This window comes from Pongo pygmaeus, chromosome 5 (assembly GCF_028885625.2).
Source record: "Pongo pygmaeus isolate AG05252 chromosome 5, NHGRI_mPonPyg2-v2.0_pri, whole genome shotgun sequence".
In the NCBI taxonomy this organism is placed as follows: domain Eukaryota; kingdom Metazoa; phylum Chordata; class Mammalia; order Primates; family Hominidae; genus Pongo; species Pongo pygmaeus.
This window is the reverse complement of record NC_072378.2, coordinates 37,298,546-37,322,269: the sequence shown is the minus strand read 5'-3', so window position 1 is coordinate 37,322,269 and position 23,724 is coordinate 37,298,546. Positions and strand designations below refer to the sequence as shown.

At 45.4% G+C, this 23,724-nt stretch overlaps 1 protein-coding gene across 5 annotated transcripts in view; it reads right to left on the bottom strand.

Moving 5' to 3' along the window:
* Nucleotides 1-9,584: 9,584 nt before the first annotated feature.
* Nucleotides 9,585-23,724, bottom strand: part of C5H6orf89 (chromosome 5 C6orf89 homolog) — a 38,653-nt gene continuing 24,513 nt past the window's right edge. For all 5 annotated transcript variants that reach the window (XM_054491077.2, XM_054491078.2, XM_063666172.1 and 2 more), the window contains 5 exons: nt 19,666-19,817; nt 19,408-19,547; nt 17,535-17,664; nt 14,418-14,541; nt 9,585-10,794 (listed from right to left, as the gene is read on the bottom strand). In XM_054491077.2, coding sequence (XP_054347052.1) covers nt 10,700-10,794; nt 14,418-14,541; nt 17,535-17,664; nt 19,408-19,547; nt 19,666-19,817 — 641 coding nt within the window. In that variant the 3' untranslated portion in view covers nt 9,585-10,699. The remainder of the gene's footprint in view (nt 10,795-14,417; nt 14,542-17,534; nt 17,665-19,407; nt 19,548-19,665; nt 19,818-23,724) is intronic.

Sequence of the window (23,724 nt, the reverse complement as noted above, 5' to 3'; positions counted from 1 at the left end):
CTTTAAAAACAAAATCAATATAGGAATAAACAAATTGAGGAGAAAGAGCAAGCTATTTCCTCATCTTCAGAGCCTTGGATTATGCCATCTAAAAAGGAAACCTTATTAAGAACAATTCTAGTTTCTTAATGTTTCTCCTAATATTAACTTCAGGGTTAATTTGTGGGGAAGAAACACCTACTTCAGTTTCTTTTTCTCCTGTTAGACTCACATAAAATTAGATTCAGAACTTTTCTTTTTAAAATAGCATTTTAATATAAGCATTTCTATTTAGCCTTCTACCTAGAAATACCTTAGACATACCTAGAACGCTGTTCACCTAATGTTAGTAGTTATCTCTGGGTGGTTTTTGGTTTTTTGTGTTTAAGAGACAAGGTCTCACTCTGTTGCTTGGGCTGGAGTGCAGTGTTGCAATCATGGCTCACTGCAGTCTCAACCTCCTGGGTTCAAGCGATGAGGCTAAGGCTGGGACTACAGATGTGCATCACCACACCCAGCTAATTAAATTTTTCTTTTTTTTTTTTGTACAGACAGGGTCTTACTATGTTGCCCAGGTGGGTCTCAAACTCTTGGTCTCTCCCCTTGGCCTCCCAAAGCACTGGGATTACAGCTGTAAGCTACTGCACCAGGCACTGAGTGGAGGTTTCCATAAGATCACCCAAACTGTCTTCAGTTCTTTAAAATAAGAATGTATCATTTTTACAAAAATAATAGAGTCATTATTCTGAAAAAATAAGATTGGTGAAATGTCTGTCTTCAGCATGGTGTCTAGAGGCTTGTCAGTTTGATTTAGTATGAAAGCCTAAAGGATATGTGTCATGTCACAGGAATGTGCAGTAATAAGACGGAATTCAAACTAAGCAAAAATTCATACTGAATTTCAAAAACATCATGGGCTAGGAATTATAACTTCTAATTAAAACCACGTGGATGCAATTTGATCTATGGATTCAATGCAATCCCAATCAAAATCAAACACAAGCTATTTTGTGGATATCAACAAACTGATTCTAACATTTAAATGAAGAAGCAAAAGACTCAGAATATCCAACTTAATATTGAAGGAGAAGAACAAGGTAGAAGACTGACACCACTCTGACTTCAATATTTACTATAAAGCTATAGTGATCGAGATAGCGTCCTATCGGCAAAAGAATAGACAAATATATCAAAAGACCACAGAGAGAGAGACCCTAGAAACAGATCCACATAAAGATACTGACTTTTTTCTTTTTTTTTTTGAGATGGAGTCTCGCCATGTTGCCCAGGCTGGAGTGCAATGGCTCGATCTCAGCTCACTGCAACCTCCGCCTCCCGAGTTCAAATGACTCTTCTGCTGCAGCCTCCCGAGTAGCTGGGATTACAGGTGCCTGCCACCGTGCCCAGCTAATTTTTGTATTTTTAGTAGAGATGGAGTTTCACCATGTTGGCCAGGCCAGTCTCGAACTCCTGACTTCGTGATCCGCCTGCCTTGGCCTCCCAAAGTGCTGGGGTTACAGGTGTGAGCCACCACACCTGGCCAAAGATGCTGATTTTTGACAGAGGAGCAAAGGCAATATGCTAGAACAACTGGACATTAACATGCAAAAAATGAATCTAGACATAGACCGTATTCCTTCCACAAAAACTCGCTCAGAATGAATCTAAATATGAGTATAAAATGTAAAAGTATAAAACTCTTAGAAGTTAACACAGGAGAAGGCCCTAGATGACCTTGGTTATAGAGGCGACCTTTTAGATACAACACCAAAGGCATCATCCATGAAGAAACCAATGATAAGCTGGACTTTGCTGAAATTAAAAACTTCTGCTCTGGAAAAGACAATGTCAAGAAATGAGAAGACAAGCCACAGAACTCTTAAAACTCAATAGTAAGAAAACAACCAACCAGATTATAATAAAAAAAAATGAGCAAAAGATCTGGAATCCTCACCAAAAAAGATATATAGATGGTAAATAAGAAAACATGTTCAACATCGTATGTCGTTAGGGAATTGCAAATTAAAGCAGTAAGGTGTTACAAACCTATTAGAATGGCCCAAATTCAAAACACTGACACATGCTGGTGAGGCTGTGGAGCAACAGGAACTGTCATTGCTGGTAGGACTGTAAAATGGTACAGCCACTATGGAAGACAATTCAATGGTTTCATAAAAAGCTAAACATACTTAGGCCGGGCGCAGTGGCTCACACCTGTAATCCCAGCACTTTGGGAGGCCGAGGCGGGCAGATCATGAGGTCAGGAGATCGAGACCATCCTGGCTAACATGGTGAAACCCCGTCTCTACTGAAAATACAAAAAATTAGCCAGGCATGGTGGCGGGTGCCTGTAGTCCCAGCTACTCGGGAGGCTGAGGCAGGAGAATGGTGTGAATCCGGAAGGCAGAGCTTGCAATGAACTGAGATTGTACCACTGCACTCCAGCCTGGGTGACAGAGCAAGTTTCCATCTCAAAAAAAAAAAAAAAAAAAATGAAGCTAAACATACTCTTACCATATGATCCAATTATTGTACTCCTTTGTATTTACCTATATGAACTGAAAACTTATGTCCACACAAAAGCCTGCACATGAATGGTTTTAGTAGCTTTATTTACAATTGCCGAAACTTGGGAAGCAAACAATATGTCCTTCAGTAGATGGATACATAAATTCTGGTATATCCAGACCATGGACTATTATTTGGCACTAAAAAGAAATGAACTATTGAGCCATGAAAAGACGTTGAGGAAACTTATGTGCCTGTTACTAAGTGGAAGAAGCCAGTCTAAAAAGGCTACAGGCTGTATGATTCCAACTATTTGAACATTCTGGAAAAGGTAAAACTATGGAGACAGTAAAAGATCTGTGGTTGCCAGGGGTTAGCGCGGAGAGACGGATGATCAGATAGAGCATAGAGGATTTTTAGGGCAGTGAAACTACTCTGTATGATACTATAATGGCAGACATATAACACAGGACAACATACATTTGTCCAAACCCATATAGGATGTAAAACACCAACAGTGAAGTGAACCTAATATAAACTATAGACTTCAGGTGATAATGACCTGTCAACGTAGGTTCATTGACTGTAACAAATGCACCACTCTGGTAGGGATGCTGATAGTGGGGGAGGCTGTGCACATGCGGGAACAGGGGATATATGGGAACTCGCTGTACTTTCCATTCAATTTTGCTGTGAACCTAGAACTGCTACAAAAATTAAAAAACAACAAAAACCCCAGCCTGGACGTTTCCAGGAATTAGGATGGTCCAGTAGAGGAGGGGCACAGGAGATGAGAAAGGGAAGCAAAGGAGATGAGGCTGGAGTGGTGGCCAGGACTTCTCCTGTGGGCAATGGAGAGTGACTGAGGAGCAAGGAAGGGAGGTGACCAGACATTGGGGCAGCTACATGGATGGTGAATTGGGATGGAGAATGTGCGGCGAGAAACCAATGAGGTCATTACTGGCAGAGTCTAAGAGTGAAGCAAGCTCCTAGACAGAGACAGCAGCAGTGGAGCTCGGTATGTGATAAGGAGGCAGGACTGTCCTGAGCTTGGTCCTGGTCAGAAGTAGAGGCTGAGAAAAAAAGAGAGGAACCCCTTGCGGCTGCCATAGACTTTCTGGACACGGTGATACAGAGGTGCTTTGGAGTTGGCAGAGATGACCTCCCGACAGGTGGATGCACACGGCTACTGCCCAAGTGAGAGGTGTGGGCCGAGCATAGACTGGAGGTGATCTGCCCACGGCTGGAAGGTGAAGCATGGAGTTGAGATATCCCAGGGAGAAACCACGGGCAGAACCATAGAAGAGACCAAAGTTTTGGAGACAGGCAGAAGAGGACAGTCCTACAAAGGAGACAGAATAGGAAGAGGTCCAGGACGGGGTAGTGAGTACCACAGAGGCCAACGGAGGGAGGGACAGGTTCTCCACAAGTCAGTGTCAAATACTATAGTGGGGTGGAGAAAGAAGGGGATTGAAAACAGGCTATCTCACCACGTTTTAACAGGGAATCAAGCCCTTACTCCCCGCCCCGTTTTTGGGGAGGGCTGAATTCCGGTTTTCAAGCTGGTAAATGAACAGAATTGTGGAAAGGAATAATATATCTTATTCCTGAATAAGATATATTAGGGTTGGAACGAACAAGAATGGACATTTTGTAAAAACAAGTATTTTAAAGTGGACTCCAGACTTCTTGACTTATAGCCCGAATAATCATTTAACAGGATGTGACTTACCATCAATAAGACAACAGCAGAATAAATGACAGCGCACCCACGCCATGGAGTATTAACCATTAAGAAGGGACTGGAGCCCTACCAGCTGACCTGAAGAGAACTCTGTGAGGAGTTGAGTAAGAAAAGCAGGACACAGAAAGGGCCTGTAATACGATCCCATTTTCGGTAAAGCAGTAACAAAACCTTGTTTTTGATTAGAGAGCATGGAGGAAATTATGCAAAAATACACGGCAGGGTATGGCTGTGTATATATCAGTTACCTGACTAGGAAAAGGGGTGGGGTAACATGGGGAAGAGGAAGGGGCAGCAAGTAATAGAGAAAAATTAAACAGGAGGACACTTAACAGCATATAAAAAATGGTCGTATTTATGCATTTATATGAAAGTATATATATATATAAAATGGCCAAAAACTGAACACACACAAAAATGTCTTGACTCAAATCCACCGAGTTAACTGAGTGCTGAGAGCAGCCTGTCATCTGGGGGCAGCTGGGGTGAGCCAGCAAGGGGCCTGGAGTCCCGCACACATACCTGGCCATCCTGCGAGAACCAAGGACGCCGTGGGTGAGGCATCACTGGGAGGGCATCTGGGCTGCGTGCAGCAAGCTGGTGAGAAAGAAAAAGGCATCCAGGGGCTCACCTGCATTCTGGGTGAAGTGCACTGACAGGGGAGGGTATTAACAAGAGGACTGAGATTTGAGAATTCATGGGAATAGCAGATGAGAAGCCGCTGTGGGTAACGTCTGGGGTGCGGAGAAAGTGGAGGCTGTGAATCCAAAGACAGTGCTGGGTGCAAATGTTAGAGACCAAAGCCAGGCGGGCACAGAGGAGCCCTACAGGCCGGCCTCACGAGCAGGATATGGCTAGAAGTCTCTCATGTCATGGGAGAAGAGGAAACAAGAGAAAACTGGAAATTAAAGAATGACACCAACAAGAGGAAAGTTCTTATCAACCAACACTTTTAATTGCAAAAAGTAAAAACCTTCATTACAATAAACTTTAATTTACATACATTCTTCACATGGTGGAAGTCTTTACCAGTTTGCAGTATCCTGCACTTGAACACAGTAAAAGCTCAAGCCATTCAGAGCCCCTGTGGCTGTGACAGCTGCCTCCCTCCCTCCGCTCCCTGGGACCATCCAGGGCCACCACACCCTGCTCCCTGAAGGAGAGCTGCAGCTGACCCTGGCACCTGTCCCCAATGATGGCAGGGAGCACTGCGCTGAGTCCCTGGCTTGCCTGTGCCTCCTCCTTCCCCGACCCTCGGCACTGGTTACTGACCCTTCCCCAGGGTGGAGGTGAAGGAAGGGAAGACCGCAGCCAGCATTTTTCTGAGGGTAAAACTGTGGAAAGAAGTATGGAGGGAAGCCTGTCTGGGATAAGACGGGGCTCTCTGGGAATGTCATGTGCCTGCTGGCTCCTGTTACCTTCCTGGAAGGGTCCACAGTGCTGAGGGGTTGCAGTGTGAAGAATGGGATGCTACTGTAAGGGTGGCTGCACAGGTGACCCCCCCCCCACCCCAAGGAGCTGCTGTGGGGAGCGATGGTGTCAATGAAGCCTGGCACAGAGAAGATGTCCCAACTCCCCAGTTTCTGTCTGCAACTCAGACCTCGGCTGGGTTCCTTTCTCCACACAGTGCTTGCCGCCGTGGCTCATTCTTGGATTGATGGCTGCTGCCTGCCTGACAGACACACTAGGCAGAGGCGGAAGGGTCTCTGGTCCAGCCCTATCAAATCCTCACAGTTCCAGGCCTCCACTTAGTTGTGTAACATTCCTTCCCTCCATTAGTCTGAAAAAGTCTGGACATTTCACAGTCTCCAGGGAGAGGAAAATGACAGATGTATTTAGCACTAATGCTTAAATTATGCAGGGCAGGGAAACCAGAGACACTGAGGGACCTGGACAACAGACAAGCTGGCTGAGGGTTTCTCTTCAAGGCCAGCATTTAGTCACACTGCGTCCACAGTGGGTGGACTTGGATGTGGTGCACAAGGAGAGCACCTGTCCGTCTCCCTGACATGCTTCTGGAAGAGGCCGCTGGAGATGTGGAGACTGGGGGTGGGGAGGACAGGGAAATGCCTGCTGCTGGTGACACAAACACATTCCCGGAGGCTCCCGTGTTTCATTTGCTACAGGGCTGTCTCCACATGCGCCTTCACCCTCCTAGCTTCCTGACCCTGACATGCGTCGGTTCTGTACACAACATCTGCAGGTCCAAATATGGGGAGAATTTCAGCCTAAAGTACAACTTTAAAGCACATCTCTGACACTCCCTTCCTTCAACAAATTGTAGTGGGTGATGGGTCACCCCTGAAAGGTAATGAGTGTGGAACTTGTATACTCAAGAGAGCTTTTCCTTCATTGTTAGGAGAGCTCAAAAATCCTAAGAGGCCCTTCTGTTTAATAACTGATTCTCAAAAGGTAGACAAAATTGCCTCTCTCTGTGCAAACAGACATGCGCCTTTCCCTCTCTTTCTCCTATAACCTGGCTTTCTCCTTTATGGACAAGGAGATGCAAACATTTGCTTTGGGGTTTGAACATTCACTATGAAAGTGACTGGGTAATAAGCAAACTCATTCCAGGCTGTATTAAAATGACTGAGGCCATCACCTGCAGCTAAGAAATGTGAGTTTTTGTTTTAAAATAAGTGTACACTGAGGCCTATGCTGGGTTTTGGTAGAAGGGAACAGAAAACCCAAGAATTGAAAAACAAGTGATGTAAACTCCAAGGGGACCCACAACTGGAGTTGGGCAGAGTCCCTCTTCTGTCACACATCTGGAAGAATGTGGAGACAGGAAAATGGCTGGACACAGTTGTGTTTCAGCTACATTCACTCTTAAAAAGAGTTTTCAAATGGGGAGGGGAAAAGTGAAAGGATTTTTATAAAAGTCATATGGTTAGATTCTTTCCTCCTCCACTTCTGTCCAGCAGTTTTAAAAACAAACCCTGTGGAGTTCCTGGCTTGCTGATCCCCATCCCTGGGTTCTCCCACCCCAACGGGGGCACATCTGAGTCAACGACATCCACAGCTCTCTTCTTCGGTACCATGCTGTGATGCAGCAGGAAAATGATGTGCTATGGAACCAGCTACCTACCTGCCAGCGGTTAACTGCTCTAAGCTTCCACTTATTTACTTGTAAAATGGGGATCTAACACCTACTTTAGAGGATTGAGTGAAGATTAAAGGAGATCATGTATATCAGGCACTTTGTAAACTGGAATGTACTAGACAAATGTTATTATTCCTTTCTCTCAGAACATGAGCCCCCCAATCTGCTCTCCTCTCCTCCCCTCCCCTCCCTTCCCCTTCCCTCTCCTCTTTTCTCTTCTCTCTTCTTTCCTTTCCTTTGACAGAGTTTCGCTCTGTCGCCCAGGCTGGAGTGAAGTGGCACAATCTTGGCTCACTGCAATCTCCGCCTCCCTGGTTCAAGCAATTTTCCTGCCTCAGCTTCCCGAGTAGCTGGGATTACAGGCGCCCACCATCACGCCTGGGTAATTTTTGTATTTTTAGTAGAAATGGGGTTTCACCCTGTTGGCGAGGCTGGTCTTGAACTCTTGACCTCAAGTGATCTGCCTGCCTCAGCCTCCCAAAGTGCTGCGATTACAGGTGTGAGCTACCATGCCCAGCTTGAATCACTTTTATTTTATTCCCTCTCTTCCCTAAAAAAAATTAAGGATAAGCTCTGCCTCTTTTCATCAACCATAATAAGTATGGTATCCATTCACTACTTGACTGCTGGAGAGCTCAGGACATTTGGACAGAGTGCTTCAAACTGGGGCCAAAGTAGCCTGTCTCCTCAGAGGGCTGACTTCTGGGCATACGCATCTCTGTAGTGGGAGGCCACATGAAAGTGAACCTAACTCATGTGCAGAGGTCATCGCCATGTCACCTCCTGGTAAATGCTCAATAAACTTGTAAACCACCCCCTCTCTTTAGAGCCCTACAGTTTTGTTCTTGTGGTGGTGGAGGTGGGGAGTTGGTTAGGTGGTCTTATTGTCACCCTGCAACCCCGCTTTCTCATCCTGACAACCCTCTTTCCCACACCGGCTCATACAGAGGGACTTTTGATGCTTCCAGCTAGATGGCAGGGGCATCCTGTGGCATCCCGCTGTGCCGGGCCTTGATCATCAGAAAGGGACTGGCTGGCAACCCCTAGCCACTCCTGTCGCTCTGGCCAGTAGTAGATTCTGCTTATCAAAATTAACTTTTGAGAAGTTGAACTGCTTCTGTGTATGTAGAAAACTCTCTTTGGAGAATTCTCCCCTAATACAAGTTTACATTCAAGTCTGAACTGGGTAGATTTTAAGTAAAATGAGTAGTATATGCATAGAAGTCTCCACTTATCTTCTGCTACAGTCATTTTTTTTGTTGAAGTACAAAATGGGACTTAGGGGACTTTCCCAGGGGATGCCTCAGAATACCAACACATGCAAGGGTTTCTTAGTTTTCAAAGTTTTGAGCTGAAGTGGGTATTTTATGGACATTTAAGATGTGAAGGGCAAGAGTGAAATGGGGAAAGGAACACAGAGTAACTCACAGAAACAAAACAGAGATCTCAATAATCAAAATAGTTGCTTTGTTCCTAAGAAACCCTCTCTTTTGTTAACCGGTCTGATTTTTAAAAACTCTCAGAGGCCTCTAAAGCACTTGTTTACACATAGCCCTTCCCCATGTGCAGCCAGGGTAAGGACACTGCAGAAGGCTGTAAAAGCTTGCACAAAGCTGGCCTCTAGATGATCCCTCTGACTTAAAACCTCTTAAATCATAACTGCTTAACAGCGTGACTTTTATATGTACACAAGTTTTGTTTTTCCTGTATTCATCCACACAAGGGGTTGATTAAGAAAAAATTCCCCCAGGTACAGTTCATCGTAGTTTCACTGAAGCCCGTGGAGGAGGCTCTGATGTTTCTATCCTGAGCTCTGTGAACTCTGCTTGTCCTTTGCAAGCCCATAGACAAACAGGCCATTCAAGTGCTCAATGGTCCCCACTGCTGTCCATGAGACCCACAGAGAAAGAGGGCCTGAGAGATGAGATGCAGGCTCCTCCAGGAATGAAAAGGGCTTCACAACCATCTTCACTCGTCATTGTCTGCCTCTGATCCATAATTCTGACATAGACACCTACTGTATCCATTTGATTTCTGCAATTCAGAACCAGAGGCCAAAGTGTAGTTTGCTTTTTCTTCATCTTGGCAATGGCATGACCAGTGGCCAGCTATCTAGTGGTGTCAATAAAAGAATAATGAAGAGAGAAAAAAAATAAAAGGAACAGGAAAAGAACATCCTTATTTACACCATTTGATTGCTACCTACTAAAAGCACTTGGGAGAAAACAATGCACATAGTGAATCATCCAATCAGAAACACACAGCTTTATATTATTACAAAAAAGAAAAACACCTCACCTTGTCTTTGTTTCCCAGCACAGACAGAAATCATTTTCAGACAGAGGATCACATAGGCAGTTGCACACCCAGCTGACAAACACTTTGGGTCTGGATTTCCTCCCCCAACCACATTACATCAGCTTTGACACATCTGTAAAACATCTCCTCTGCAGAAAGTCAGACCCTAAAGATCAAACCCAGGGAGGCACCCTTTCCCCAGGCCAGCTACTCTAACTCATTACCCTCTGAAGACACTTGGTAAAGGCAACACAGCTGACGAGAGCAGTGCTGCCTCAGCAGTAGTGGGCTCTGGCCCCGCCAAGGCAGGGAGGACTAGGGCCGAGCTTCTGAGAAGCCATCCAGATAGGCAAGGGAGAAGGGGAGGGAGTGCAGTGGGGATATAAGAACCTGATGAAATGGAAGAAAGCATTGCCTTGGGAGTTACCATTTTGAATTATTATATAATCAGACTCTAGCCTGGCATCACAGAGACTCCAAGAGCCATGGACAATGGGAAAGAAGTGTACTTCTTGAATGCAATTCAAGGTTATCTGAACTTTTTTCACTGGTTCTAGATTCCACTTTGCTTGGGAAACTACAAGAACTTCTTTAATCAGCCATGGCCTTCCAAAAAGTAGAGTGATGTGGCAGGGAAGACGGGGACAAGCAGGCCCACCTGGTAAAGGATGGCTCTGACATTAGAACCTGTTGGCTGCCCTCTCCACTGCCAGGGAAGGAAGCTGGCCATGCAGGTGAAGGAAGGCACCAGCCCTGTCTCCTGCCTGAAGGGCAGCATCAGGGTCATAGTGCCCAAAGGCCCGGAAGAGGTCAGTCTCAGATGGGTGCTGGCAGAGTCCTAGCCAAGTGGCCAGGCTGAATCCTTCCTGAGCCATCTGCAGGAAGAGTCAGGAGGGCGAGGCTCTGGCCACTGCCTTGCAGCTCACAGCTGGTTCACACATGCATGCAAAGGGCAGGTAACTAAGTAACCAACCCCTAGAAAGCAGTTTCATCATTTTTGTTTTTATTTTTCCCCTTTCAACCTGGTTTTCGGCTCTGGAAGCTGTTCCTGTGCACAGTTCTATTTCCTACAGTTCCGAGAAAGCGGTTCCATCGCAGATGACCAAAGGCTGGACCCCTCTGGCTATAATGTAGACCTTCCAGTGGGTGGTGTCGACATAGCCTTGAGGGGAAATAGCAAGAGGAAAGCATGTAAATGTCAGAGGGTGGGCACACCTGTGGGCACAAGCAAGGCAGGTCTACCAGCGCTGGCCCTCAGGGTGCACTGCAGAGTCAAAGATAAATCTTTTTCTATTTAATTTAGTTTCCTTTTTTTTCTTTTTCTTTTCTTTTTTATTTTTTAAGAGATGGGGTCTCACTATATTGCCCAGGCTGGTCTTGAACTCCTGGGCTCGAGTGATCCTCCTCCCTCAGCCTCCCAGAGTGCTGAGATTACAGGTGTGGGCCACCACGCCTGACTTAAAGACAAATTGCTCTGAAAGTCTTCTGGCACTTCCTAGCGTAAGTATTCCTAGCTATTATCAGTCCTCTTTAAATGCTTTATCACTGCCCCTCACCACAATTCAGCAGGCCTACAAAGGCAGGATGCTCTAGATGAGGCTGCTGTTGGGCATCAAGTCTCGGCTTTTACAGCAAGAAGACAGAAGGGATGCTGAGGGGGCACAAGCTCTACCAGCCAATTTTCCTGTGTTTATCTATAATGTGGTTTCATTACACAACATCCAGATTAACCTAAACCTAAACCAGCATTGCCCAAATTGGGTTTGGCAAACAATAGTGTCCTGTAAGATATTCCAAAGAAAATAGGTTCCATGGCCAAGTAAGCCTGAGAAACACTAGGTTTCTCCAAGGCTTTTCAACATCTTTGATACACTAATAATGTACCACGTATCAACAAGACAGGCATTTCCCAAAGTCGACTGACTCGAGACCCTATTTGCCAAGGGTCTTTTCAAGGGGCTTCTGGTCCCACCTGTGGGGTCATGAGTAATCTGAAGAATTGTTTAGGAAACACTGACCTATCATTTGAGTGGGCTATGAAGGTAAACCTAAAAACTTTAACCTTTCAATAATCCCCAGTGATGCTGAACATCATTGTGCCTATAGTTTACAATACTTTTAAAAATTCTTTTTGTCTTTTTTTTTTTTGAGACGGAGTTTCACTCTTGTTGCCCAAGCTGGAGTGCAATGGCGCAATCTCGGCTCACTGCAACCTCCACCTCCCAGGTTCAAGCAATTCTCCTGCCTCAGCCTCCCGAGTAGCTGGGATTACAGGTGCACACCACCATGCCTGGCTAATTTTTTCTATTTTTAGTAGAGACGGGGTTTCACCATCTCTTGGCCAGGCTGGTCTCGAACTCCTGACCTCAGGTGATCTGCCCACCTTGGCCTCCCAAAGTGCTGGGATTATAGGCGTGAGCCATCGCGCGTGGCTTTAAAAAATTTTTAATTCACTGATTTTAGAGACAGGGTCTCGCTTCATTGCCCAGGCTGGAGTGCAGTGGTGCAGTCATAGCTCACTGCAGCCTCAAATTCCTGGGCTCAAGAGATCCTCCCAACTCAGCTTCCTGAGTAGCTGGAACTAGAGGCGCATGCCACCACGCCTGGCTAATTTTGTAATTTTGGGTAGATACAAGGTCTTACTATCTTGCCCAGACTGGTCTTGAACTCCTGGGCTCAAGCAATCCTCCTGCCTTGGCCTCCCAAAGTGCTGGGATTACAGGTGTGAGCTACCCTGCTCAGCCCCTAACAATGCTGTCTTGTACACTTAAAAATTCATTGAGAGGGTAGATCTCATGTTAAGTATTTTTACCATAATAAAATAAAATTTTAAACAAAAAAAATCTCTTGATGGGAAATTTAGAGTACTATGGGCCCTGCTCATCTTTAAACGAAGAGCACTGAGTAGAATTCAACTGTTACTTGGTGACTCCGGAAGGGTCATGATGGGCAATGACTATCCTGTACAGCGACTGCAGATGTTGTACCTGACCCCCAAAAGGTTTTCTGGTGATCTGGAACCCCTCTCCCCTCCATCTCCACAGGAAAATGTACATTTTGTCAAAAATCATAGAACTTGCACATCGTGGTGCCATTCTTAAGGGTCCCTAAGGTAGAGGAGCCGCCATCTGTCCTGTAACACTGAATGACTCTTCTTGGTCAGGGTCTGCTTTCCTGTCCTCATTGTTAACCGCGGCAGCGACAGCCATCATGTCTATTTCTGTCACTGCTTCAGGTGCTCGCTGGCTTCCCCACCCTTCCCTGCCCCCATTCTTCTCCCAGACTTGCTCTCCTCTTCTTCTTCTCTTCAGTCCCCATCCATCTCTGTGTTCTGTCATGTGACTGGCCTTTTATAGACACTGCCAACTACAGGGGTCCTTTCTTTCTAGTCAACAAACCAGCCAGGCACAGCACAGCAGGTATCATGCACCGGATGTTAGGCTAATCTGGACTATCTGTACCAGCATTTGATGCTCATGCTTTCTTGATCACTGCCAGACATTTTTTTTTTATTTTTCCCTAATTCTGTAATTGGTATTCCGGTTGCTTGTGTGAGCCGGAAGTCTGGAATTCAGATAACTAAGGTGTTTCTGTAGTTGTCTGAATTGTTAGGCATTTGTAAAATATAAAACAGAAACTTGTTCAAGCACAACCACATGCTCCAAACCTAAATATGCCAGAGAGATTTTTGCAATAGTCATCTCTTGTGTTAAGAGTCACTCCATTACAGGAAAAAGATTCAGAACAATTTCCATACAAGAATCCTCATTTTTGTAGGAAGTTTCCCAAGAGCCAGGCCAGCTGTGCTCCATTATTAGTTAATGCTTGATTTGTACCTTATTTTTATTTTTCATTTCTAAATTGAAATAAAAGTTATGTAACTTAAATTAAAACTTGGCATAGCTTGCAGTCCAATTCCTACCCTCATATGAGATGCAAGGTTTCTAGGGACTTGGGGGTCTTCTGAATGGGTAAAATTAAAAGAAATTAATTGGAAAACCAGTCTGGGCTCTGCCAGAGACTCCAGGTCTTGCCTAGGTTTTGTAAGGCAGGAAAAGCAAGGAGGTCAATGGTGACACTTGCTGATTTATTTGCTTCTTCCAAGAAAACTCGGCTGTCACACTGATTGCTACTGACAGCAGTAGATTCAAACCTGTTTCTTTGGAACAGATTTTTAGGATATAAGGCACAGGACAAGTCACATTTGGGCAAACACTGAGCCAGGGTCAAGGGTGAGTCATCAATGTGAGGTTGTGACTTGGCTGTGGCAGCCACACAGAAGGTAACATTTCCTTGTGTGATCATTGCCCTTATATACTGCTCGGTATTGTTTTATTTGCAAAATGGGTATATATTCCTGTAGTCCTTGATTGTCCCTCTCCTGGCTTGACTGTGTTCAAGCAGGCACTTAAGACCTGATGCTCTGCTCGATGACAGTGGGGCCTTGGGGTGGTCACCTCTCCTCTCTGGTTCTCAATCTTTTCATCTATAAAATGAGGGATTGGTCTAAATATTTTCCAGAATCCTTCCTAACTTGAAGCTTCTATGATCGATAGACACATGCATTCTATATGTTGTATGTACAAGACATTTCTTTCTGCTATGTTTTCTCATTAAGTTGTTTCATTTCTAAGCATAAATGTTGAGCCTCTTAACAGGAGAATGTTATTTTTGATTCTACTAAATAAAACTTTTGTGAAGGCAGTATGTGATTCTTAAAATAGCTTTTGAGTTAAAAACTAAAAAGATCCATGGCTGACCCTGCCCTCCTGGGGCCCTACATACCGATATCCCCTGGCTCTATTGGCATGGCCACAGATTGACAATGTCTTCGGCACTGGAAGGGAGGGATGAGCTGCAACATGGCCTCACCGCTGCCAATGATAAATAGGTCAGGCATCTTATGCATCTGGAGGAAAGAATGAGGAGGGGAGGAAAAGGAAGGCAAAGAAAACAAAATAAAACCAGGGGGTTTAGTAAATAAAAATGCTTTCACATATGGCTCTGAGTTTCCTAGCATAAGCAAAGAGGAAATAGAACCAATAACAAAAATTTGCAATTATGTCCAAAAGACAAAAACAAACTACTTTCTCCTAAGAATGGCATCTCTTGGTACTAAGACAAGAGTAAAATCTCTGTGGGTTCTCCTAAAGAGGCACTGTGTGATTTAGTGGGCAATACCCTCAACGAGAGCCCCAGAGTAGATCCTGCATGAGCTTCATAATTTGCAACTATTTTTAGCCACAGCTTCAAAGTAAGCCAAAGAAAAATACCTAATTGCAATTTAACAAAGGTAGTTCTAGCAGAAACCAACACATGGTGGCTGAAGTATACAACATTCTGTGATTCTGGTTTGATGAAAACTTTTTAGATAAATAGATAATCAGCATATCCTTTGGGCACTCTTCCATGGAATGTTATTTCTTACTACTAGGGCCCTGATAAGAATTGTACGCAGCAAGTTTAAGTTTACACTGCCTGGCAAGACCCAGGGGAGCAGATATGCCATGCTACCGATTAAAAACTAATGACACTAAGACTGGCCTCTGATTTTGAAAACTAAGGAGACAACCAGCACATGCACCTGCACAGGTAACTACTGCCCCTCTGAGGGCATGCTACTGCCAGCAACAGGCATTAAATGCAACTTGCTATGTGCCAGGGAAGAAGCTGTGAACCCTGGGGTGGGGCTGGGAACAGGGCAGGGAATAGGGATAAAGACAGAAATGGGTCTCGCTGGGACATTTCTCCTTACCTTGATGATGACAGAAAACCCCTAAGGCCTCTTCTCTCACCTCTTCCTCCTATCTCCTGCCCTTCAGAGAAACCCTTTATATGCCCATATAAAGTGGGAGCCAGAAGTCTGACTCCCTCGGCCATGTCTTGGTTTTCTCTTCACTACTCAGGGCCTCCAGAGTCTTGGGTTTTGGCCCCATCTTCCCCTGTCCCCAACCCTGGTCTCTCTGCTGCTGCCACAGGCCTTGCCCATAATGTTTTCATGGCAACACTAGAGCCATTTCACCTGCTAATGTGGTGACAGGGACAAGCCTGGTGTCTTCAGCTAGCCTTCAGTTGACTGGTACTAATATTGGCGGAAGCCTTAACATCTGTAGTCCTCAAAACAATCTCAGAAGGACCAAAACAAGTGGCTGTATCCCTTCTTCACACAGGCCTGAAGTGGACAGGGTCATGTTCACCCATTCCCAGGATGGGAAGAAACAGACAAGAAGGTGGCACAGGCCAGCCCTAGGCCACACTGTGGAGTGGTGAAGTGGGCCTTGGAGCCCCTCACCTTCTCCCCGAGTGCCACTTAACAACCAGCTCCCCACTTCTGTCCCAAGGCTGCCTTTGGACACTGGACCCACAGACACGTGACTTTAACAGGGCCCAGGGCCCAGGGATGTGGACAACAGGGTGGGGTAACAAGGCTGCGGGGAAAGGGGAGCTTGGGCCAGGGTGGGGAAACAGATTCTCTAAGAAACTGGGCTCTCAGGAGTTTTGCCTGTCTGGCCACTGCCCTTCCCAAAACATCCTCGAGAACCACACTATGACTCTGGTAAGCATTTGAGTAACTCTGTATTTACTCCTTTGGCTGGGCTCCTTGGTGTTGCACACGCTGGAGAAATCAACTTTGGTATTCAAGTGGTAAAACCAAGAGAAAGATAAAGGCCATGTCCCAGAATTATATTTATGAAGATGAAATCATACAAGGGCCTGGAATTCTAGCCGGCGACAGCAGGATAAACTTCTTTAAAATCTGAGACAAGAGCCCAGCATCTCCACCCCACTGCTGGCAGACAGAACTTCTTACTTCTAGACAAAATGATTGTTTTTATAGGCTTTTAAATTCCTTTAACACAATTCAGCAAATTTGGAGCCAAGCGATAGTATCAGGAGGTGGAAGCCATGGTCCAGAGGTGGCAGGGGGCCACAGTTTGGGAAATTTATTTTTTTACGAAGGAAAATGCATGCTATTAATTCTCCCAAACTGATCCAGGCTCAAAAACCTTCCTTAGGAATGAGACTCAACAAAAGGAGCAATTCAGAGAAAAGTAAACAGACACAAATGCAGAACAGCTTCTCCCAGTCCACTGGCCCCAGAGAGGTAACTTTGGCTCTGAGCACTTGGCCCTAGACTGAAGTGAGAAATGATGGGGGCAGAGTGGGTTTTTCTACCCCAGCTGGGCTGCCTGCCTATCAAATCCTTCCCAGGCTCCCACACTTTTCGCCTTTCAAGTTCTCTACCTAAAATCTCTTAATTGTTTATTTCTGGCAAAAACCATCCTGGGGGTGAGAGGGTAAAGGGTGTGTCCTTGGGCAACTCACTTAATCTCTCTGGGGCTCAGTTTCCTTATCCACAAAATGAAGCAGTTATTCTATTCATCTACATACTATTCCTTTATAGCTTTCTTTTCTTTTTTTAAAAAAATAGAGATAGGGTCTCCCTATATTGCCCAGGCTGGTCTGAAACTCCTAGGCTCAAGCAATCCTCTTGCCTCAGCCTCTCCAAGTGCTGGATTACAGGCGTGAGCGACCACCGATCATGGCTGCTTGCCTACTTTCTAATTTAAGGTAGGAAAGCCAGACTAATTGCACACTCAAGTCCTTCAAATTTTAAGATTTCACTTCTTTTAATATAGAAAAGTAGTTTGCCTCAGGTGTTAAGGGCAGGAGGCAGATTTGCAAGGTAACTAGATTTTCTGGAAACCTGCCTTCATGACAAGGTGGGCCCCTGCAAGTCTCCTGGCTAGCAGCAGGAGGGGAGAACTAGACTGTGTGGGTGTCCCCTCAATTCACCCTCTAACCCTCTAAGCCAATATGCAGGGAAGGCCTTGGTTATGACATCAGTCCAGGTCCCAAATAAAGAAAATTCTAGATCCAAGTCCTCTCAAAATTTCCTACCTTACTCCCCACAACAGGTTCCGGGTGAAGAAAGAAGCACTTGTTTAAAGAGGCATCTTTTGGAAATGGCAGGTGAGTGAAAACAGGAAAAAGCTCACGTAATATTTGTGATCTGTTCAGAGGTCTTCTCCTGTAGAAGTTTGAAACAGGAAAAAAGTAATTAAACTGGTCAAGCCAGCCCATGACTAAGAGACAGCCAAGTAAGGGTGGGAAAACTGTGGGCGGTGGGTAAAGAGGGAAAAATATGAGTACAGTATCTTAAGTACTAGGTCCCTGAAGAATAGTTGCACAGAGTCAATGAACTATAACGGGTACACACACAGGCATAAACTCTACAGCCATGATTTGAATATGTGGGTGGAGTGTTTCTAAGTTGCAGCTAAAACAATATATAGAGGAAGGAAAGAAACAATCTATTCATTCTATCTTGGAGAAGACTGAAGTAACAGCAGGTCAGGTGGGGGATGGGGAGAAGAGAGGAGGAAGGGACAAAAAGCATGATCCTCCTTCTGAGGCGCAGGGAGACGCAGGGGGACGCCTGCTCAGCTTGTTCAACTGGGCACTCTTGCACGCAAACAGCACATTTAAAGAAAGACAGAAGCATTAAGAAATTAACAAAAAGCCTGAAAAAGCCATTTTAATTCTTTCAGAACAGTTCTAAGATGGAAACTGGCTTTCTTTTCTTACTAGACAGCAACCTTAACCACAAGGAGTGAACCATGTCTTCCGCAGGGCACAGGAAGGAACAGCAGGACAAACTGGGGTTTCGATCCTGGCTGGGTAACCTTAGGCAAGTTACTTAACCTCTCTGTTTCCCATTTTTCTTCCTTTCTTTCCCCCTCCCCCTACCTTTCTTTTTTTGAGACAGGGTCTCGCTTTGTCACCCAGGCTGGAGTGCAGTGGTGTGATCATGGCTCACCGCAGCCTCAACCTCCCAGGCTCAAGCCATCCTCCCACCTCAGCCTCCCAAGTAGCTTGGATATTTTTTGTAGAGATGGGGTCTCCCTATGTTGCCTGGGCTGGTCTCGAACTCCTGGGCCCAAGTGATCAACCCACCTCAGACTCCCAAAGTGTTGGGATTATAGGCATGAGCCACTGCGCCTAACTACTGATTCCCACTTGTCTGATCTGAAGAATGACAACAATCATTCCCACTTTCCAGAGTTATTATCAGTGTCCCCAGTGAGCCACAGACACTAAGCACCAAGGCACACTGCCTGGCAGAAACCAGTGCCAAAAAATGCAATTCTCCTTCTATTATTTGCACTCTCTCTTCAGCCCCCCACGAGGCCTCATTCTACATAAAATGCTAGATGCATACTTAGAAATAAATTATGACTCTATTAGACAAACTTGCTGTCCCCTCCATGGTGGCACCCCTCCTTCTGACACACCTCTTCATCCATCCCTTTTATCTCTCATCATTGGTTTATCAGTGGGATCCCAGCATTGGATTTGTAAAGTGTTGGGCCTGTGGTAGTGGCTCAGTGATAGCTATTAACTGTTTTGCAGGTATTTCTGGTCTGCCCCTTTCCTACTCACAAGCTAAGTGCTCCTATAGCCCCCCCATTTTTTTTGAGACACAGTCTCACTCTGTCACCCAAGCTGGAGTGCAATGGCGTGATCTCAGCTCACGGCAACCTCTGCCTCCCAGGTTCAAGTGATTCTCATGCCTCAGCCTCCAGAGTAGCTGGGATTACAGGCATGCACCACCATACCTGGCTAATTTTTGTATTTTTAGTAGAGATGGGGTTTTGCCATGTTGGCCAGGCTGGTCTGCAACTCCTAGGCTCAAGTGATCTGCCTGCCTCGGCCTCCCAAAGTGCTGGGATCACAGGCATGAGCCACTGTGCCTGGCCCTTTTCACACTCACCATGGATAAGGAAATGGGAACCACCGTTCAGGAAAGCAGCGCCACCACTTGGCGAAAAACCCTTCAGAGAAGCCTTCTGTCGCCTCAGGGTACTGGCACAAAAAGTGCTGAATCTCCTCCGACAACAGGGGCTTTCCCGTCTTGGCAAGGCAGGAAACAAAACACAACAACACAGAGTTACTTGTCAGAAATTTCCTAGAGCTTGACCTAGCCTTTAAGCAAGCAGCCAATCAGTGGGAGACTCAGGCTTCTGCTCACCTTGATCACCAGTGGATGGAGCCTCTCAAATTTCCTTGGGGCGTCTTCCAGGAGCATCACCTTCAGGTGTTTCTGGGCACAGCCAGTGCAGTTGGCAGGAATGGGCTCTGACTCATTCTGCTCACAGTCGTTTGTCCACCAGGGGTCAAAGTCTGAGAGAGGAAGGGATATGGAGAAAGCAGATACTGAAAGAGCATAGCTGGTACATCCAATGCTCAGCAATGAAACAAGAAAGGAAAGACATCATAATGACTCCTATTTATTTATTTATTTTGAGACAGAGTCTCACTCTGTCACCCAGGCTGGAGTGCAGTGGCGCCGTCCAGCTCACTGTAACCCCTGCCTCCTGGGTTCAAGGGATTCTCCTGCCACAGCCTTCCGAGGAGCTGGAACTACAGGCGCATGCCACTACACATGGCTAATTTTTGTATGTTTAGTTGAAACGGGGTCTTGCCATGTTGCCCAGGCTGGTCTTGAATTCCTGGGCTCACGTGATCTGCCCACCTCGGCCTCCCAAAGGGCTGGGATTACAGGCGCAAGCCACCGCATCCAGCCCATAATAATTTTTAAAAACAAACAATGATAAGCACTGGAGACCGCTGAAAAGGTAAGGTATATATGAAGCAGCCTCTGAGGAGGGAGTAGAGGACAGGAGCAGGAAGGAGAGGTACTCTTCTCTGTATACCTTTTTACACTTTGTGGAAAATATCTTTTAACCTGTCATGCATTTCCTAAATCAAATCAACAAATAAAGCATAACAGCTAGGAAAAACATTCAGCAATGTGGAGCTAAAGATGTAGTTCCCCCAACGTTTTCTAACCTATGACCCATGTGGCTGAAACGTCTACAGCACAGGGGGGCTGGTGTGGATAGAAGGGTGACCCCACCATCATCGCTGTGCCCTAATGCACTTCTCACACATGCTGGATGTGTGCCTAGACCCTTGGTTCACAAGTACACATGGGAGCCAAGACTCTGGGAATGAAGAGTGAGAAAAGGGCACAGAAGAGGAAAGGGATGGAGAGGGTAGACAGGACTTTTCTGGAGCCATCTTTGGAATAAAGTGAATTGCATCTGTCCATAAGACAGCCCTCTATCCCAGCTCAGGAGGGGGTGGGGCCGCCAGCCATAGTTTCCAGCCCCACATGCTGGTCAGAAATGGAAGACCCCCAACCCAGACCCTGCTGTGAGTGACAGCGGCTCCCTGACATGCCTGTCTGGTTTGGCTCCTTCTCTGAGGGGCTCTTGTTTCTGCACAGCCTTTCCCAGCTTCCCTCTGTTGCCATGCTGTTTATAATGTTATTTCATTATTTCTTGTTTACTTTCTGTTCCATTTTGGATTTCATCTGGGTTCTCTGAGAGATGTGTTTGTTTTAAACTCTGCTTTCAATCTAAAATGTTTCAGAAGATGGTTCTGATTAAAACCCAGTGGAAACCAAATCAGGAGAGAGCCTACGACAAATGATAACAGACAACCAAATGTGGCTGAAACGAAGTCAATTTTTTAAACCAATAAACATACTTGGAAACTGACTCTTAACCACAAAACATTTTCTGTGGTTGGCAGTAAGTACTACATCCTTGTTTTCTCTGAGGCAGTAGTAGTGGGGCATAGGAAATCCTCGTCAGGGAAAGACCGTGTTTGTTCTTGGCCAGCCTGCTGAGCATCCTCCATCTCTTGCAGATAGTATCTGTGTTTCCTGGAGGCAACTGCCACCTACCTTTCTCAGCCAGTCTCAACCTGCAGGAAGATTATTAGCCAGAGGATTACCGCTACACCCTGCTCCTGGGAGGGCGCCTCTCCTCCCACAGTACTCGGGGGGTAGCTGAAAACCCTTTAGTACCACCTGTTTCAGTGGCACACTGAGGCTGCAAAGTTGCATTTTTTCTTCTCCAATATTTTCAAATGTTTCTTATTCAGGGTCAAATATGATAAATTCTTGCCAAAATGCAAAAACTCTGGGTAATGGACACACCATGAGGCATAATCATAACAACATGTTACAATTGTATAGCATTTCAGTTTCCAAAGTACTTGCGATGGAAGGGGAAGGAGAAAGCAAGCTAATGCACTGAATGCTTGCCCTATGTTAGTCACTTTCCCATGTTATAGCATTTAATTTTCACTGTGTAATTACTGAGGAGGAATCACTATTCTCATTCTGTGGATGAACAAACTGAAAGTTACAGGTGATAGGAAGTTCCTGAGGTGCCAGAGTGTGGCAGGAAGAACACAGCAGATGCTGGGTGTGCAGTGGGGGTTTGGGTAAGGAAACAGCCTGCAGAGGAAGATGTCGTGAGGGCTTCCAGGGCTTGAAGCATGTCTGGCTCTACTCAGAACAAAAACAGGAACTGTTAGAGGCTTTTGAGCAGGAATTTCTCGATATTCTAGGAAGATTATTCTGGATTGTGATTAGGGTGCCCTAGAAGAGAAAGGCTGGGAAAACGAAGACCTGGTTATATTTCGGTTTTGCCTTTTTTAGGGAAAAGGGGGGGGTTCACTGTGATGAGAAGTGAAATATAATGAATGAAGCAGTGGGAATGGATAAAAGGGGTGGATTCCAGAAGCAGTGAAGATGAAATCTACAGCCCCAAGGAGCACTACTGTGAATGTTTGCACTATACTGTCCTCTTGGTCAGTGTCATAATAAACCTGCAGATCTCTGGTATCGTCCATGTCATTAGTGCTCATCTAGGGAACGTCATCTGCAGATTTATTATGACACTGTTCTGTAGTAGTGTGTCATATTCCAACAGAATCAGTTAATTATGACAGTCTTCCCAGGAGATGAGAGTAAAGCACCAGGAGAAAGGGGCACCTTCCTCGAATTTGTACAAAGGTGCTGCATGGGCTAGCAGACAGCAGCTCTTAACCTAAGAGTTAGGAGAATTATTTTAACTATAACTTATTTAATTATTATTATTATTATTATTTTGGAGATGGAGTCTAGCTCTGTCGCCCAGGCTGGAGTGCAGTGGCGCGATTTCGGCTCACTGCAATCTCCGCCTCCTGGGGTCAAGCGATTCTCCTGCCTCAGCCTCCTGAGTAGCTGGGATTACAGGTGCCCGCCATGAAGCCCAGCTCATTTTTGTATTTTTAGTAGAGACAGGGTTTCACCATATTGGCCAGGCTGGTCTCAAACTCCTGATCTCAGATGATCCACCAACCTCAGCCTCACAAAGTGCTGGGATTACAGGCGTGAGCCACTGCGCCCAGCCCAGCCTAACTTATTTAATTTTAATTTTATTCAGAGCTTTAGATATTCTTGGGATTTCCAGGTGGAGATCCCTTTAAAAAGCAGGTAGAAGAAAACCCAGTAAAGGGGAATCAAGAAAGAAAAAGAAAGTAGGAATAGCAAACTAAAAGAAAAACTTGGAGGTGGTGTTCCTTGAGGGTCTAAGAACACAAGTAAAAAACTGTTAGTACTAAAAAGAGAATTTAATAAGGTGACAGAATACAAGATACAGATTTTCAGATACATAAAAATCAATAGCTTTCTTACTCTACTGGCCACAATCAGTTAAAAACTGAAATGGAAAACGATCTCATTCATAATAACTAGCAATAAATTTAACAAGATAAAACATTTATGGGTGGTGGTTGACACTTGTAATCCCAACACTTTGGGAGGCTGAGTTGGGATCGCTTGAGCCCAGGAGTTTGAGACCAGCCTTTTTTTTTTTTTTTTTTTTGAGACAGGGTCTTGCTCTGTCGCCCAGGCTGGAGTACAGTGGCACAATCTCAGTTCACTGTAGGCTTGACCTTCCAGGCTCAAGTCATCCTCCCACCTCAGCCTCCCAAGTAGCTGGGACTACCAGTGTGTGCCATCGCACCCAGCTAATTTTTGTATTTTTGGTAGAGACAGGGTTTCATCATGTTGCTCAGGCTGGTCTTGAACTCCTGAGCTCAAGCAATCCACCCGCCTTGGCCTCCCAAAGTGCTGGGATTACAGGTGTCAGCCACCATACCTGGCCGATAAAGGATAAACATAGATTTTTAATTAAGTGAGGAAAGGGTAGATTTAATAAATCAAATTGGGACAAGTGACCATCTATAT